Source organism: Physeter macrocephalus, chromosome 5 (genome assembly GCF_002837175.3).
Source record: "Physeter macrocephalus isolate SW-GA chromosome 5, ASM283717v5, whole genome shotgun sequence".
In the NCBI taxonomy this organism is placed as follows: domain Eukaryota; kingdom Metazoa; phylum Chordata; class Mammalia; order Artiodactyla; family Physeteridae; genus Physeter; species Physeter macrocephalus.
In genome coordinates, this window is record NC_041218.1 from 105,886,255 (window position 1) to 105,905,160 (window position 18,906).

General features: G+C 55.1%; 1 protein-coding gene across 8 annotated transcripts in view; it reads right to left on the bottom strand.

Moving 5' to 3' along the window:
• Nucleotides 1-18,906, bottom strand: part of COBL (cordon-bleu WH2 repeat protein) — a 79,306-nt gene that overhangs the window by 45,792 nt on the left and 14,608 nt on the right. For 3 of the 8 annotated variants that reach the window (XM_028490280.2, XM_028490279.2, XM_028490277.2), the window contains exons 3-6: nt 16,820-16,917; nt 13,444-15,299; nt 12,427-12,546; nt 11,456-11,731 (exon numbers count right to left, since the gene is read on the bottom strand). In XM_028490280.2, coding sequence (XP_028346081.1) covers nt 11,456-11,731; nt 12,427-12,546; nt 13,444-15,299; nt 16,820-16,917 — 2,350 coding nt within the window. Of the gene's footprint in view, nt 1-94; nt 5,921-11,084; nt 11,732-12,426; nt 12,547-13,443; nt 15,300-16,819; nt 16,918-18,906 lie in introns of those variants that run through there. The other 5 variants (XM_055085133.1, XM_055085134.1, XR_003680012.2 and 2 more) reach the window with 4 other exon arrangements.

The following is an 18,906-nucleotide window of genomic DNA, read 5'->3' on the forward strand; positions in this document are numbered from 1 at the left end:
GAACCCGCGTCCCCTGCATCGGCAGGCGGACTCTCAACCACTGCGCCACCGGGGAAGCCCTCCACTATGATTTAAATGCCACGAAGGTGGGGATTCCTGTCTGTTTTGGTATCTGCTGTTAACAGGTGCCCAGGACAGGGTAGCAAGCAGTCCTACGTACCGACTGAATAAACGAATGTCTCCTTTCTATCTTGGGCATAGGGTATCCAAACAAACGGCGGTATGAAGTCATGAAATCCACACGAAGGCTACACTTTCATTTTCTTTTATTTGTGGCACTAAAAGACCAACAGTAGAGACAGTGCGGTGTGAGAGCGATTGGCTGGATGCCCTGGCCGCCCTGGGGAAGGTGAGTGGCATTCAGCAGACAACACAGAGCAGTTTCCGTCCTACGTGACGCCCGGCTCTGAAATCGTGAAACGTTCGAAGGATCCCGCCATATTTGTTGCTTCATTAAGACAGAAATTTTATTTCAGGAACTCCTCTTGATTTCTAGTAATCTCTTAAAGAGCTTTTTCTACAGCCGCAGTTGACCTCTAAGTTAAATACCAGGGACCGGGTGCTGTGTGCTCTGAAAAGGCTGCCACGTGATCCACAGCAGCCGCTCACCTGCTGGGCAAAAGCATGGAGACCGAACCCACACCGTGAAACATCGGCACAATTTTGATCTGATCCGACAACATGCAGACACCCAGCATCCACGCTTCTGCCCCGCAGAGGACTTCTAAGGCTCCCAGGGCAGCCCCCGGGCTCCGTGCTCAGCCCTCAGCTGGGGAGGGCCGCGCTACATCACAGCCCGCTGGGGGACAGCCGTCCAGGTGGGCACCGCCATCCACGCCACCGTCCTTCTGACCTCAGCCAACGCCTCAGGAGAACTCAGACCTGCCATGTTCATACATCACGTTTGATTGTTATTCTGGGTGATCATGGTTGATTTTTAAGAGCTTTAGTGGGTCAGACGGTGGTCTGCCACCCTCCATGGGGCTCTTTCACCCCAAGTGTTTGAGGAATAAGGATCCACTACTTTCACTGCTCAGTGAAGTCACCTTTGAAAAAGCCTCCCAACTCTTTTTTCTTACATCAAGTAGCGTATGACATTCAGACCGTTTCCATTGATTTGTATACTTTCCCTAGAATTCAGAAAGATTTTCAACAACTAGATGGTTTTCGCCATCTGCATGTGGTAAGTCTCCAAGGTCCCAAATCGGTCCAAGGCATATGATTCTCTCCACTTTGTCTATCAATGTAATTAAGCGTGTTGGGCTCCAGCGTTTACAGTCCCATTAACCTGCCAACAAGAACAGTTTATTGGCAACTGTAAATATTCAGAGGCAAATACATTTGCTTGGCACAAGCCGCGTGGCAGAGTGGCATCCCCGTCCCTTTGAACCGTGATACAGACTGAGAGTCAACGAGGCGGGTTTTGGCCTGGAGACCAGGAAGCCGCCAGATCCCCACGTCCCCTGCCGGGCGATGCTCGCGAGTGGTGAGCAGCCTGCAGGGGGGTTTCTGCCACCGTCGCATCTTGGTGCGGATTCACACGAGCAAGGGCACCTGCAGCGAAGAGAGAACCACGGTTACTCAGGGCGTGCGGCCGAGCCCAGGGCGCGGGTAGCCGGGTGCCGAGGGCCTGGGCGCCAATCCCTCCTTTGCAACATTCCTTTCCCAGCACAACGAGCGTTTACACCGTACCCATCAAACTTCTAGCCCCAAGGAGAAGGCTCTCGGAAACACAAACAACACGCCTGAATGCCTCCAGGGACCGGCTACTGCCTTCAGGAAAGAACATGGGGAACTGATGGAGGGTCTAAGACGTGTCTGCAGGTCTCTGTGCTTCTCCCAGAGCCGTCAGCCGGCCCCAGCCCCGGCCCCCTCTCGGCTCCCTCCCAGTCTCCGAGTCTGTCAGGGGTCCCTCTTCTGGGTCGGCCTCTGCACGTGGGGTTTCTCCTTCGCGGATGCCCCCTTTCCTGCTGCAAGACGAGGACTCCTCCTTCAAGAAGCGTTCCGACCATCTCTTGGCAGAAGTCATTCCTGCTTCCAGACCTGGGTGGGCAGATCCAGTCGCCCCCTCGCGTTGTGGGTTACCTGGCCCGCTGTGGTCTCCCAGCAGCCGTGTCTCTCACGGCTGGTGTGGGGACTCTGGGGCCGGAACCACGGCACCAATCCCCATCCCGTCCCCGGGAGCAGGACTGGCTGGGTGCCGGTGAGCGGGGGTGGCTGCAAGCGGCGACTGCAAACCCGCCCGTTCCCGGCCCACTCGACGCGTGAGCTCACCCTGCCTCTCTGGGTCCAGGCCTGCACGCCCCTGGGAGGCCCAGCTGCGGGAAACGTGACTGCGGAATCTTGAAGGAAACAGCTCCGCGCCTCCGAAGGCCAAGGTGAACAGCGTTTTTAAGAAAAGCGACAGATTCACGGGAAACCATGTGAACGGAGCACTGGATTTCTCACGGTGGTTCCACCGAGTTCAGCACATCCTAAACGGAACAACGCTGGGAGCTGGGCATCTAGTCCCACTTTTCAGTGCGTTATCAGAGCCAACATCCAAGGACCCAGGCGGATTTCTCAGGACGCCCACACCGCACAGCACCTGGGATACTTCCTGTGCGCTTACGGTGTGTCGGGCACCATTTCAAGCCCTCCAGGAGTCTCATCGCATGAAAACTTCAGCTCAGCTCAATCACCGACGCGTTATTGCCACTGTTATCACTGTGCGTACTGCCTCCAACATAAAGGTGGGGGAACCGGGGTGTAGAGCGCCGTCTGGGCCTGGACCAGAGGGTAGTAAGCAGCAATACCCAGCGGGCTCATCTGAGGAGAGAACGTGACCCCAGGCCGCGACCACGACTGCAGGGCTCCACCCGCTCGTTTCTTAGGAGCACACCGGCCCGTCAGTGTCTCCTTGGCTGCAGGGGCGCCCCCACCAGCTGAGAAATGAAACGGGACGAGACGTGCAGTTTGGGGCCGTGGAGGGAGGAGACCGGACCTGCTGATCTGGATGGAGCCCCTGGGACACACGCGGTGGACGTCAAGGAGGGCACTGATGATTCGTGTCCCACGCACAGGGCAGCTTCCGGTGGAGGTGCGGTTGGGGGCCAGCGGTCCGGACGGTGAAGGGTCTGCCTGGGAGAGTGAGGAGATTTGGAAGACAAGAGGTCTGGGGACACTCTCCAGGGCCGCGTGCAGCCGTGGGCAGAGGAGGCTCAGAACGTGGCCAGCGGGGCAGGGGAAACGTGCAGCGCGCTTGCCGAGCCGCGGGGAGAGTGCGTCCACGAGGACGCACGTGAGGACAGCAAACAGTGCAACGGGAACCAGGGGGCCCCGAGGGTGGGAAACACAGATGAGCCTACGTTTAAGCATTATGTTAGTTACGTTTTCAGCGGGTTTTTCTTCAAACTCTAGACACCTTTAGAAGTGACACACCTCTAACTTCAAAACAAAGATTTTAATTGTCAGTTTGGAAAAGCACCATCAGTTTGCTACAGAATGGCCAAGAAACAGGGAAAGGAGTGTGTGTGTCGGGCAGAGAAGAACAGATTGAGCCTGTTACTGGAAAAGGCAGCCAGCGTCCTGTTAACAGTACGTGTGTCCCACTTCCTGACCTTTGAAAAGGGTCAGGAGAATAAAGGGCGCTCTTCTTGCATCCAAGGGCACGAGCAGCGTTGTGACCTTGACGAGGGTGGTTCTGAGAGGGGCCAGGAGGGGGCCGGCGGGCAGTGGATGCTGGGGAAACGCAACAGTGTGAGTGGGCAGGACATCTGGAAGCTACAGTGAAGGGAAGCAAAGAGCTAGGCAGTGGTGGGGTCGGGTCCATGGGAGGCGGAGGAGGAAGTTTGAAAATGTACCTTTACTGTTATTGCTTTAACACATTACTCGATATACGATAAACTGCACGCATTTAAAGTGTAAAACTTGACATGTTTTGACATATATTTATTTATCTTTGGCCTGGCTTCTTTCACTCAGCGTAATTATTTTGCGATTCATCGATGCTGTTGCGTGTACATTCCCTTTATCGCTGGGTAGTAATTCATTGTATGGATATGCTGACTTTGCATCTGGGCTGGGCGAGTCTCAGGGAGGGGGTGCCCCCTCCTTCCCCGGTAAATGGGGATGATGGGGTTTGCACTACAGACCCTCCCGGTGAGGCTCGAGGTAGGCCTCATCGCGTTGTCACCAGCACCACCATCACTTCATCTCCTCCCAGCACCAGCGTCCTGGCGGCCAGGATGAGATGACAACTGAACGGAGGTTTGGGGGTGAGGCAGGAGACATCCTGCACGCCTCGGTCCCCTAGAGCCTGGCCCGACTGGGAGGAGCCACTTTCGGAAGGCGGTTCCAAGGTGCTAAGGTAAACTTCCCGGGACACAGAGGGGTGGTAGGTGGGACTGTGACCCAGCGAGGGGAGCTACAGGGCAGGCGAGTGGAGGAAGCAGGGGCTGGACGTCGCCTGCTCTCCTGGCAGCGAGCCTGCTTCACAGCAGCCTGGCAAGCTGCGTGTCGCTGGTGCAGAAGACCCGGGCTGGGGTGGGTATTTGAATCCCTGGCTGGTTGAGACCTAGAAGGTGCTCTCATCACCACTGTCAGCAACATGATGGCTGCACGCAGACTGTAAAAGTTCTCAGTAAACTACGAAAATACCTAGGAAGGAAAAGGAGACCTCCTCAACTTTGGTGTCAAGAGGGAAACTGAAGGAGGACAGCCTTAAACAGCTCTGACTTGGACAATTCAACAAAGACAGCTTGGTGATGGAATTGGCCACAAGGTAGCATAAACCACACTGATGGCCATTAGTGTCCCCCAAGCGTAAAGCCACGCTGGTAAGTGATCGCTACTCAGGTTGGGGCAGGGGAGCGTTCTACTGCCCAGCGCCCACTCACATGACCGGTGGACCTGCCCCGGGATGGGTGTGACCAAATTCAGGTGGCCAAGGAGGACAGAGGGCAACCCCCGGGGGGGGGGGAGGGCGTGCTGCCAGGCGCAGCTCGGAAGGAAAACACTGGAAGGGTTCCCGGCATCCCAAAGGTTTCAAGCTTCCTGAAAGATTCTCTCTTATTTTGGTTGGACAAGAAGCACATCAAAGAAGGGACAAAGCTTGCAGTTTGAGGCCAAGTCAGAAAGCTGAAAAAATATCCACGCTTAATTCTGCTTCCTCACCTGCCAAGGAAAATGATGTTCATACGGGAAAAGGTAAAATGAACAGTGGTGACAGAGGGCTGGTGTCCAGGGGGAGGAAAGAAGTTGTCAGGAAGCAGGTCCCTTCAGGTGCCTTCTTTCCACCCAGACAGATGAGTTCCTGGGGTGCTAAGGGTCTCCCAGGGGACCCAGCCAGGCAGCCGTCAGCCAGCTTTGCAGAACGGGAGTGGGACCGTTGTCAGAAGACTGGAGATGTCCGGAACCTATTCTCCAGAGGACAAGAGGGTGGTTTCTTCCAGCGTGAAGCGGATTCTTGGCAGGTTTGTCACGATCAGGAAAGACACGCGTTCTAAGCAGCTCGGGGGCGCCAAGTTGCACTGGCCACTGGTCTGGAGAGCCGGGCAACGCGGTGGCAAAGAACGGGCGCCCTCTCTCCCTTCCCCCAGAGGGTAGTTGCTGAGCACCCACTGCGTGTCTGGGGCTGCGCAAGGTGCGGGGACCTGCTGGAGCCCACGGTGTGGCAGCAGCTACACGGAGCACTACTGACATTAGGCTGCGACGTGGTTACGGGGGGAAATGAGGTGATGCTCTGATGGGGAACCTCCCCCAGCCTGGGGGCTGCGGCAGACTTTCTGGGGGCTTGAGGTTAATCCAGGAACATGCAGGACGACTGGGAACTAGCTGGTCAAACTAGCAGGTGAAACGTTTTCCTTCCGGGTGTCGGGAGCCGCACCCACGGGGGCCCTGAGGGGTCACTGCAGCGGTGACGGGCATCCCTGGGTTCCACCTGCAGGAAAAACAGGTCACGCGGAAGGTCTGTATAGGCAGGATGGTCACAGGGCAGCAAGGACAGAACCGGCCTGTCTGCGCCCCTGGACTCTGCCAGCGTCACTGAAACACATCAGAGGTCCACACTGCGCATCGCGGAGCCCAGCGTGGCCTAGCGCTGCCGTCGCTGGCAGCTCTCGTGAGCTGAGCCCCAGAAACTCGGGTTTCCCTGGCCCACAGGGGCAGACGCTCAGGCGTAGGGGAACAGACACTCCCTGCTGCTGCCACTTTTCTGGCTCAGGGGCTCCCTGGGCTTTGACGGTGACGGTGCCACACGTCCAATCACTTCTCACAGGGCCTCCTGCCAAGGCCACGCGCCAGGACACACGTGTGATCTGAATCAGTTACTTCCTGTGGTGGGAAAACGCACACCTGGGAGGGCCCAGCCGCGGCGTGCCCACCACGGGGCTTAATGAGGCACTTCCCAGAGGCGTCCGCCCGTGCCGGGCCGACGCGGAGTCTGGCTGGGCGGCAGCACTGACCTGGTTAAGGCCGGGACGAGGCCCTCAGGACGTCTGTGCCCCGCTTTCCCATCTGCGGAATTGGAAGCTGCAGACTTTCAGTCCAGGAGGGTCTGGACAGAGGAGGTGCTCGCCCCCCGCCCTCCTCGGAGGAAAGCTAGGACACACGAGGAAAAGGTCTTGGGGCTTTGTGAGATGTCCCTAAGGCCAAGGACAAACCCCCAACCCCTTCTTTCTCTCCTGGCCGAGAGTCCCCCGGGGGGCACAGACAATGCTTCATTCATCTCTCCATCTCCAGCAGCTACTACAGTCCCTGGACCCTGGTGGGTTCTCAGGAAATGCTTGCGAAATGAATGGCTGGACGTGTGAACGTGTTAAATATAAACACGGGTTGAAAGGGCACTTGGTGTCCCTTGCAGGCCCTCTGAAACAATGCATTTAAAACAGACCGACAAAGGCTGTCCGACGCACACAGTTCCACCATGAGTAAGAATGCAGGGTGGAGTGGAAGGCAGAAGCGGATTCTGGGGTCCATTTGAGCCCTGCCCCCAGCAAGGGAGGGCAGTGTCCACTGCAGAAGGAGCGGCAGGCAGGGCAGAGCCGAGGATGCTGTTATCTGGGGCTGCAGGGAAGGCACAGGGCGGGCAACGTCTCTGGCAACCGCAGACACAGAGGCGGGGCATTCAGTTCACACTGTGCAGGGAGGCAAACAGACTGCCCATCTCCTTGACAAACGGCCAACTCACTTTTAAGGTGATGATTCCTCCTACCTCACATCGACCCTTTTGTCTTTTATCATAAGCAGCATTGTCACCGACGCAAAACGTGTGTTCAGGGAAGGGTGAGTAACTGTGCCCGCTTTAGCAGTGAGGGTCCCTCACCTCTGCCAGCCCTCCCGGGACAGCCGGACGCCCTACTTCTCCTGGAGGAGGACGCCTGGAGGACTCACGCACCGCAGCCCCTCACACCAGCCGGGAGAGCCGGGAACACCCCTCAGTCCAGGATGCTACCCTGGCTACACGCATCCCGGAGCGTGACTGAACACCAAGGACGAAGGAGCCTCTGCTCGTATTGAGAATCCACAGACAGTGCAGCCCACACTGCTTGGATCCAGGAGTCCCAAACTTGGCTCACTTTCCTTGAGGTTATGCAACTTTAAAAGCCCAAAAGGTGAAAGAAAGCTAAAGAGGCAAAGCTCAAATGACTCGACGTGTAAATGCCATAACACACCCCAAACTGCATCTGCTGCCAAGCCACAGAGACCTCCGTGGCCAGCGCCCCGCAGACAAGCGCCGCCTGACCAGACTCCTCAGAGAAGGCACAGTTGGCCCCGGTCACCTGGATCGCACGTGTGGCCCCTGGTGCCACAGGCCTGCTGTTCCACACCAATAGGGAGGGCAAGGCAGTCGAAAACGAGGTCAGGTGCACACCTCCAGGAGGACAACCATTGGTTCCAGGTGAGGCTGGCCTGGCCGCACCTGGGTGCCCCTGATGGAGGCTGAGCTGAGGCTTCTGGGTGGATGGACTGTCCAGGTCCTGGCCTCCGAAGTCACGTGTCCTTCAGCAGGTTTTACGTGGCCCTGAGATGCAGAGTTTAAGCAGGGGGAGAGGAGAGGGGGTCTGGGTCGCTGCGTAGAGCAGTGACACAGTCCTGTCACTCAGTCCTCAGGCCTCCAGGTAAGAAGTGGTGCATTGGGTAGACAAAGGGACAGGGTCTCCCAGGTCACCCTCTTCGTGCTCACTCAGGCCCGGCTTGCAGCCCAAGGGCATCAAAACCTCAGATGCGCCAGACTCACTGTCTCACCCTTCCCAGGATGGGTAACGCAGGTCCCAACACTTAGATTAATCCAAGAAACAGTCCAAACGTGGGCTTCTGACTGCCACGTGAAGCTGCTGCCACAAAGCTGAGATCAGGATGAGCAACGGCCTGGCCTCAGGCCCCCTGGACCTTTCCTGCGGGCACTGCCAGGGCCGCGCTGCCCGCTGTGTGGATACACACACACACACACACACACACACACCCGTCTGTGTCCCCACCCACTGGCCAGCAGGCCCCGCCTGGCCCCGGCCCTTCCTACCACTGTCCTTGTGTTTCTCGCCACTTTCTTTCTCGTCGCACAAACAGCTTCCTCTGCTCTTCGGGACAGTTCCCAAACTTGTTTTTTAAAATTATTTTCTGGAAGGCATGGGCACACGTTCTAAGAGAGAGAAAGCCTGAGGTTCAAAGTTGCAGTGGTGGCCTCTTCCCCGCTGCGCAAGCCCCGGCAGGCTTTTCTCTCTGGGCCCCTGCGCCACATGACTCCTGCGAGGTGGAGAGAGTAACAGCTCTTTGAAATGATCCAAAACCAGCCAATGAGATGATGTATATGAGAAATGAGTACAGCCTTCGTAGAATTACAGTCAGCATTACTCAAACTGTATCAAAAGCTCAAATGACATGGATAATTATCTCAAACCTCAATGTAAAGTGACTTGATAAATACTAGAAAATTGCAGATGAGTAGGCTCAAACCCCTGAAAAATCTGACTCAGGATGTAGATGTCCTGTGGATCTCACTTTGAAACAGTGTTTTAGAGACTCGAAATCGTTCCCTCAGACCAGCCAGACCATCAAGGTTGAGAACCAGCTGTGTTGCTTTGGATTCTCTGAGAACGACCGGAACTTCCTTTCTTTATCTTTTTTTTTTTTTTAACTGAACTATAGTTGATTTACAATATTGTGTTAGTTTCAGGAGTACAGCCAAGTGATTCAGTTATATATGGATGTATGTATATCTATACTATACAGGTATTCTTTTTCAGATTCATTTCCACTATAGGTTATTACAAGATACTGAGTAGAGTTCCCTGGGCTCTACAGTAGGTCCTTGTTGATTATCTATTTTATATATAGTAGTGTGTATCTGTTAATCACAAATTCCTAATTTATCCCCCCCCCCCCATTTCCCCTTTGGTACCATAAGCTTGTTTTCTATGTCAAGAGTCTGTTTCTGTTTCATAAATAATTTCATTTGTATCATTTTTTCAGATTCCACATATAGATGATATCATATGGTATTTGTCTTTCTCTGTCTGACTCACTTCACTTAGTATGACCATCTCTAGGTCCATCCATGTTGCTGCAAATGGCATTATTTTGTTATTTTTATGGCTGAGTAATATTCCAATGTATAGATGTCCCACATCTTCTTTATCCATTCATCTGTCAACGGACATTTAGGTTGTTTCCATGTCTTGGCTATTGTAAATAACGCTGCAATGAACACTGGGGTGCATGTATCTTCTCAAATTGGAGTTCTCTCCAGATATATGCCCAGGAGAGCGATTGCAGGATTACATGGTAGCTCTATTTTTAGTTTTTTAAGGAACCTCCGTACTGTTCCCCACGGTGGCTGCACCAATCTACATTCCCGCCAACAGGGTAGGAGGCTTCCCTTTTCTTCACACCTTCTCCAGCTTTTATTATCTGCAGACTTTTTGATGACGGACATTCTGACGGGCGGACAGGCACTTACTTTCAATTGACATTGCAATGTGCTTGGAGGAAAGAGGTTGTCTCAGGGTTGAATTCCAGAGCTGTCTTCATCAGAATCCACATGGTCCATTTATTAGGACACTAATTTAGCCATTCACCCCGATTTCTTCACCTTTCCCTCATTCTATGTAATAAAAGTTCTAAGTTCATAAAAAATATAAATTCTATAGAAATGAAAAAAAAAGTAAAGAAAACCCAAAAGCCCTCAATAATTTTTAACTGCCCTCCCCCCCACCCCCCACCCATCCAGAGGAGAGAGTGTGAAGCTGGCTGCCATCCAGTGCCCTGTGGTTAAGCACATTTTCTTTTTCCAGCGTCCTGAGGCTGGGCTGTGCTTTCAGGGGCGAATTGCCCTCAGCACCCTCCCTACGTGGTGTCTTGGGTCCCTGTCGGGGCCACAGCACACAGCACGGATGCCTCTCCATCACACGGCCGCGCTCTGGGGCTGACCCGGGAGCCGTGGCCGTGGCCCCAGGAACGCTCCCAATCAGTGGCGTTCAGACCGCTCCTGCCCAGGGTGGCACCGTCGGGCGCCCCGGCTTCAGCGAGGGCTACCTTCAGGCCCTAGGCTCCTGGGCGGGAAACCTTTTCAGCAAAGCCTGCCGCCCCCGGTGGAAGTGGCCCACCGGCCTCGTGGGCCACCTGCTCTCTTTCAGAGCAGTGCAGAGTGGACATTCTGTGCCCAGACTGACCCCTGCCTGGGTCCAGCCCTATGTGAACAAGGGCAAGTTACTCGGGTTTTCTGAGCCTCATTCACTTTCTGTGTAAAATGACGATCACCTTAGTACTGACCTCCCTCTTCAGGTACATGTGAGAACTTAAGCTTAGGCTCTGGACATGATCTCTCAGAAAATAATACCTGTCACCACCTCCCTATTATTAGCCTAACTCCTCCACCCACTAGAAACAGGCAGGGAGAGAGGGTCAGTCCATGCACAGAATCACTTTGGGGTTAAAGGAGATCTCAAAATCCATCTGGCCCAAAGGCCCTTTCAATTTGGGAATCCTACTTTGGACGCCACAAATTCCACTGCTTTCAGGGACGAGGTGGGCATATACGTACAGACCAGCATAAGACCAGACAGATAGAGGAGAAGCTTTAGAAAAACCAGAAACGTGTGCTCTGCCCAAGGGACGTCAAATGCAATAATTTTCAAAACGTATGCTGGCGAAAGAAAACAAAATTACGAAAGAAAGAAGGGAAGAGAGAAAGATGAATTCATTAACCAATTACGCTGCCGCCTGGACCCCGGCCGGAGGCCATGAGTGTGGTGCAGGCCCTTCAGGATGCGTCTCAGGGGGCCGTCCTGGATCAGAGGTGCTGCCTCTGGGTGGTGGAAACGCGCTCGGGGGTTAGGAGTGCACCGGAGCCCTCCCTGCCTCCCAGGAGCGAGTTTGGCAGCGACTTCCCACCACGCCGAGCGCGCGTCTGCCCAGGGGCGTTCTTCTGCCGTGCTCTCGCCCACGGGAGCGCGCACGCGCAGTCACGCATCCTCACCTTCCTCAACCTCGCGGCCCCTGTGCCTGAGCGGATGGCGTCCATCAGGGCCTGCCTGGCGTCCACTGGGTTGCTGAGGGGGCCCGAGCTGGACCTGGACGCCGTCCGGGATACGGTGGGAGCCTGGGTGACTGGAGGGGGCGGGGGCGGCGGCGGCGGCGGCAGGGCGGGTGGGGACTGGATCCCAAGCTCTTCTAGCCCCGGGGGTTCTGCCCCATGTGCAGACAGGACGGCATCGCGGAGGCTCTGGAGCTCCTCAGAGGCGGAGGACGTCACCTAGCAACGAGACGGTTAACTGACAGTGTCCCAAAGGTCCTTTCCAAGAGGTGGCACAGGGTATCTGACCGTGCAGCCAGCCCAGGGGGCGTGTCTGCCCCCCATTCCTGGGCTTTCCTGGGGGTTGGGGGGGGGTGGCCGTGACTGATGGCTGGGAGGAGGGCTGTCAGTCTGGCGCTACTGAGACCCCGGCCCTCCTGCCTCATCGTGGCGTGTCCGGACAGACCCCAAGGCCACACACACCAACGACCAACCGATGGGGCTGACCCCTCCTCCAAACACGGAAGGGAAGGTGTCCGTTCCGCTCTTCCTCGGATTCTGGCTCTGGAAGCTGGATGACCCTCTCTGTCCCCGAGCTCCAGCCCAGGTGGTCCTGCAGCTGTGCCAGACCAGCAGCTCCATCCCTGAGTTGAGACGCTGCCGCCTCTACCGCTGGGCGATCTAAGCCCTGAAGCCAGGCTCCGCGTCCCCGGAATGCGGGGGAGTGCGCAGAGCTAGATATGCAGGGAGGGCTTACCCGTTTGGGAGAGGGAGGGAGAGTTTCTGCGCGGGGGCTGTGCCCCTCAGTGCCTCTCCTGCGGTTGGCTTGGCTACTCCAATGCTGACTTAGCGTCGCTTACAAAATCGGGGGTTGCCCTGGCTCTTGCGGCATCCCCGGGATCTCTGGGGGCGGCAGCCGTGGAGGCCCCTCTTACCTTCCTCAGGCTGCAGGTGCCACTGTGCCCACGGATGGCTGCCAGCAGGGCTGAGCGCTCGCTGTCTGCCTCTGTGTAGCATGGTTTCTTCGGACCTCCCTCTGAGCCGGGTTCTGGAGTCTAGAATATTTATTAACGAGGTCAACACATGTCACTCAGGAGATGGGGGAATATGCTGACTCCGAGGCAGTGCAAGAGAAAACCCATAGCTAGGAGTTCAGACCTACAGGGTCAGCTTCACAGTCTCTGTCCGTTGGAGGGTAAAATCATCAGGTTGAGATTCTGGATCGACCGTACGCTATACAAAAATCAAAGGGTATATATTTGGGGTAGCACAGGACGATTGCCCCTGAATGTCGTATCCCTCCTGTTACTGGCCCTAGCTCTCCTGAGCAGGTATGGGCCTTTAAGTCCTGCAGACCTGGGTGAGAGGCCTGGGTCCCCACTAGCTGGCGGGGTGACCCCCAGTTTTCTCAATGGCAAAAGGGAGGACACGGTTCCCAATCATCAGTGTCGGTGTAGCTATTAAGTAACATTTGCAAGATGATAAGTGCCTATACGGGGGCAGGTGTGGTAAAACTGTCCCCAGGGTTACTGGAGAGTGACAGCCCACCACTGCTGAAAATGCAGGGTAATCGGGAGCAGGGGCCCGGCCTGACCCTCCATCTACCCCTCCAGGCTCAAGGACCAGTTATGGATGATCGCCCCTGCCCCAACCCCTGCTCTCCACTCCCCTGCGACCAGGTAAGGGCTATGTATTGGCGACATCTTTCCCCAGGCAGTCAAGAGCCTTAAAGGCAGTGTGGACAAGCCCAAACCCATCAGTTCTGGCCCCTTAATGGTTCTAGTCAAACAACCCTGTAGGCAAGGAGACAGAAATCCAGGTAAAATTAAACCTGTGCATTCCCCCGCATCCCTAGCCCGGCACTCCTTCCTCCGATGCCACCTGAACGTCTGTGTCTGGGTGGGTGTGGGGAAGGGCCCATCCCTGAGGCAGGAGCCCGCCGATGACCTCACCTTGCGAAGCCTGTCCTTGCCTCCCGCCGAGTGGATGGCCTCCATCAGGGTGCTGTGCAGGGATGTGTCTTTCGGGGCTGGCCTCTGGACCACAGGTCTGAATTTCTTCTTTGGCCCAAAGATACTGGCTGGCAGGGTACCATCGGCCTCAGGTACATCCGTGCTTGAGAAACCCGGCTTTTCCTCCCATTCTGCGGGCTCCCGTCCAGCGTGGCTGCTTGCGTCAGCCACTCTCGGAGAGTGGAGAGGCTCTTTGTGGACGGAGACCCAGCTGGAGCCATTGAGCAGGGCACTGCCTGGAGTCTGGCCCCCTCCTGAGCGAGGGGGAGGGGGGCTCGTGCCGGCCGGCTGGCACCTGGGATCAGATGCCGAGCTGCTCCCGTGTTTCCCCAGGCTTTGCTTTCCGCTGAGCCCACAGCTCTGTCCCACAGAAGCCTGAGCCCTCTGGGCAGCTGTGATCAGCGGTCCGTGGGAAGTTCTGTGGGTGCCAGCGGGGCCATCTTGAGCGGACAGCTCCCCAGAAGGGCTGCTGACTTGCCCTCCGGGGGCGGCTCCCGCTGCCCATTCGTCCCCAGTGTGGCGCATGCCTGTCTCGGGGGACAGGCTGGGGGTGGTACCATCCTTCATCGTGGGAGGTCGTCCAGTTGGCTCTGGCGCTCTGCCTTCACATGTCTTCTGGGCATCATCAGGCTTCCTCTCCACGTCAGTGTGGACTTTCGGGGTCCCTATCCGCTTGGCAATGGCAGAGGCCACGTACTGGCTGGATGTTCTTCTCTGAGGTTTGAGAAACGGGACTTCTGCGGTGTTAGCTGCTGGCACTTTCAGGGGACAAGCAGCTGCTGGGAGTGGCCAGCTTCTGCCCTCCTCCAGAGGTCTCCCATCTTCTGGGTGGGGGGACTGGGGCCGGGGCGATGCCGCTTTGGGGTCTGGGGAAGTGGGCTCCGCTCTGAGTCTGCTTTCTTGAGGTTGCGGATTCGTGGGCGTGGTGGGGGCAGAGGTCCTCTTGGCCCCCTCTGTGGGCCGGCTAGAGTGTTTTTCTATAGAGTTGGACCTCCAGAATTCTTTGACTTTTCCAATGGGCGGGGCTTCTGCTTCCAGAGCGGGTGAGGTCGGGACTATGGTCCTGCCGGCATTCGTGTGGGGACTCACCAGGTTGCCTAGCTCGTCGATCTTGATGGCACCCGTGGAGAGGGATGCTCCCCGGTCATAACACTTCATCTCTGACTTTGGAGGGACGATTTTATACGTTGTGAGGCCATATTTAAGCCCGTAACTCCCCCCTGGGTGTTGGCCGCGATACCGCGGCAGGGGTGCCCAGACGTCATTTGTATCGTCTCCTTCCTTTTCCTTCCCTGGCTGCGCGCTCACCCTCCTGGTGGCCAGGGCCCTCCCGCCATGAGCAGAGCCGGCCGCCTTGCCTTCCTCCTTTGCGTTCAGGTCGTGCGTGTGAAGCGTTGAAGCAGGAGTTGCCTTGGGCGCCAGTTCACTGGGACTCACATCCTTCCAGGTGTTGGTCGAGGCCACCCTGATTTCTCTCGCAGGGTCCTGGGAAGGAGCGGGTGAGCCCGGCCCCGCCGCCCTCCTCTGCCCGTGCTGCGGGCTGTGCTTGGCCTGGCACGGCGGCAGCTGGGCCTTCTTGCTGGCCGCGCTCCCGGCGTCGAAAGAGCCAGCGTTGTTGTTTCTGTTGGTAAATGCCCCCGAGTCCACGGGATCATCGAGAACCTCCCCTATGAATGTCACCGGGATTGCCTCGGTATCGCCGTCGGGGATGACGGTGCCTTGCAGGCAGCGACCGGACATGCTGTGTACGCAGTTGGTGAGGAAGCTCGAGTCGGTTTCATAGCTTTCTTCGATTTCTGCAAAGAAGCACAACACAGGTCACAGGTGGGCACCGCTCGGACAACTCCTACGCCCCTTATTCAGTGAAATTGCACCCCGACTTTGACTTCTCTGGGGTGCCTTTGGTGTAAGTTATTTAAAGTGTCATTTTGTCATCTGCACATGCCTGGAACCAGTCTCAGCTTGCATGACTCAGCAGAGTACCTGTCTGCTAATCTGTGACGCCTTGAGGTATCATACAACATGTTGCCGGTATCTTCATTTACAAATTGATCTCTAAGTCCAAGCCCTCAATATACACCACCTCAGGGTGGGGTGGGAAGGTGGATTTGGGGTGTTTTTTAAAAAAATTTATTTATTTTTGGCTGTGTTGGGTCTTCATTTCTGCGCGAGGGCTTTCTCTAGTTGCGGCAAGCGGGGGGCCACTCTTCATCGCGGTGCGCGGGCCTCCCACTGTTGTGGCCTCTCCCGTTGCGGAGCACGGGCTCCGGACGCGCAGGCTCAGCGGCCACGGCTCAGGGGCCCAGCCGCTCCGCGGCACGTGGGATCCTCCCGGACCGGGGCACGAACCTGCGTCCCCTGCATCGGCAGGCGGATTCTCAACCACTGCGCCACCAGGGAAGCCCGATTTGGGGTTTTTTACTTTCATTTTGCTCTTGTTCACCAGGAGCACCACAAAATCTATGGGACAACTTGCTCTTGCTTTGCTTATTAAGAGGCAGATGAATAAGCCTCGAGCCCGTCAGAATTAGCCCTAAAGGATGCAGCGAGCCCTGTGGGCAGAGCCAGAGGACACACTAAGGCTGATTAAGGTTTCTCAGCTCTGTCAGCCCCATCTGAGGACGGAACACTGAAAAGCTAGTCAGACAAAACTCTGGGTCAGCTCTGGAGTCTGTCTCCTTCTTCTTGTTTTGTTTTCTTTGAAGGCACAGCCAATATCTACTTTCTAGTTGATTTTCACTCTGTGCCTTCGTTTGAAAGATTTCCAGCTTTTACTGAGCTGATTGGCATCTGCTTTGGCCTTACACTATTACTTCTCCGATATGTGCCCAGAATTGCAGTGCTGTGAGATGCCCCACTCTAAGAGGGGTCCCTGTCAACACGCTGTGTTCTGCACTTCCCTTTGAAAGTCAGGCCACATGTCAGCAAGTAACAGGGTTGGAGGTTTAATAAACAGCCCTGTTTGCCTGTGTGGCACCCAGTGTTTCCCTAACTCCTTTGAGGACTGGACAACTTTTTTTCTCTTCATGTGCATGGAAGACTTTTTAAGGTGCAAAATCAGTATTACTCAGAGGAGATTTTAAGCAGCTGCTCAGACGTTTCCTCGGGACTGTTCAGCAGCCCAGAGGCAAGGTCCTCTCCAGGGAGCTGTGCTCTCCTGTGTGCTCAGCCCCCAGTCCGGGCCTTCCTCACACGGAGCTGCGTTCCCTCTGCAGACATCTTCCCCACGTGGGGATACAAAGTTCAGTGAGAGAAGATAACCCTCAGAGCGCCGGCCACATGGGGGGAGGTCCAAGCAGGGGCAGGTGCTGCTTACCTTCCAGCTCTTCGTCCAGTTCTGCAAGGGTTTTCTGGAACTGGCCAGTCATGAATAGGTCTTCATCCTCGTGTGAGGCTGGAGCAACTTTTCCATTTCTAGGGAAGGCCAAGGAGAAAGGGAGAGCATTCGTTTATCTCGTTATTTACGTAATTCACTCTTTTCTGGAAATATCTGAAGAAGGTACAACTCATAGTCAAATTCTTGCAGTTCCAAAGGCATTGGACCACTGTTGACCTTGGACCTACTGGGATGCAGATGGCGTGTGTGTGTGTGTATGTGTATGTGTGTGTGTATGTGTGTGTGTGTATGTGTATGTGTGTGTGTATGTGTGTGTATGTGTGTGTGTATGTGTGTGTGTATGTGTGTGTATGTGTATGTGTGTATGTGTGTGTGTGTATGTGTGTGTATGTGTGTGTGTATGTGTGTGTGTGTATGTGTGTGTGTGTATGTGTGTGTGTATGTGTGTGTGTGTGTGTATATGTGTTGCACAGCGATCACCACCACTACAGCAAACCTCAGGGCAGCAGTGACACTGGTGACAGCCTCCCCAGCCCAGCCCCCTCCCCAGGCCCCCCAGGGTTTTAACTGGATGGGGGAAATGCCCACAGCGGGGGGCCACACAGTGCCCTCTGTGCCTCATGCAGCCTTCCCACGCGGGGACCTACTCGGGGCTTTTTTGCCCAGATCATCCTATGATAAACCTCACAAGCAGATATAAGGCAGGTAAGGTCCTTATTGCTGCTTCACAGAGAGGCAACCGCATGAGCTAAGGATGGAGCAGTCCAAGCTCACAGGGGATCCAGAACTGGGGAGGGCTGGCCACGTCTGTATCCAGAGGTGCCGCGTGGTGCTGCCACCCGGGCATCCAGGGAGACGTCCCCCCACCCCCCCAAGAAGAGCTGGACCTTCCTTATCTGTGTCCCTGGACGGCAGCATCCACAAGACAACGGCTGCCAAAGCAATTTGAAAGCAGCCTTTGCAAAGGCTCTTGTCTCCGTTTTCTTGCTGTGCCAAGAACAGAGACACATATGGGGTGATTGTCCCTCTTCAGTGAAAGCTGAAGGTCTTTCCCGCTGACCGTTAAAAATTGAGGACCGATTTCCATCATTACTAATCAGGCCGAGATAATGATGCTTGAAATATGCTTTGTACCATCCTCACTTATGTAGCAAAGTTTGTGTTCCGCTAAATGAGTCTTTCTTACTTGGTGATCGTGTCCCTCTGGAGCCGGGAAGTGGCTTCCAGACCCGTCTCAGCTAATGTCCTCTGACATGGCAAACAAAGAGCGTTGGCCGAGATCTGTGTGGCTGTGGACCAACTAACAACGACCACGGGAGGCTCAAGGCTGCGTTTCCTGTTGCTTTTGCCCCAAGACTTAATTGAATGCATTTACTAAACTTGTGTTTTTCTCTTTCATGGAATGTGGTGGTTTAAATAAATCTCATTTAAATATTCAATAAAGTGTATGGCAGAGAAATAAATGGAAAGGGCTCCATAAAACAGTGTTTGAAATGGAAAACAGAGCACTTTTCAAATGCTGGCTCCTACTTTAAGTTGTTTAAAGTCCAGCCAAACAAAATTATATCTATACTTTTCCTTCAAAGTATTTGCCTTTCCTTCAAAGTATGCAAAATCACACTGTTCCATGGGAACAGAATGATATTAATAAGAATTAAAAACTATAGCACAGGGAACTATACTCAGTATTTTGTAACAACCAATAAGGGAAAAGAATCTGAAAAAGAATATATATACACATATATATATGTATATGCATATATATATATATATATTCACTTAGTTGTATACCTGAAATTAATACAACATGGTAAACCAACTATACTTCAATACAAACTAAACTAAACTAAACTAAAACCATGCACCCTTTGAAGAAAAAGAATTAAAAAGTAATTTAGGGGCTTCCCTGGTGGCGCAGTGGTTGCGCGTCCGCCTGCCAATGCAGGGGAACCGGGTTCGCGCCCCGGTCCGGGAGGATCCCACATGCCGCGGAGCGGCTGGGCCCGTGAGCCGTGGCCGCTGAGCCTGCGCGTCCGGAGCCTGTGCTCCGCAACGGGAGAGGCCAC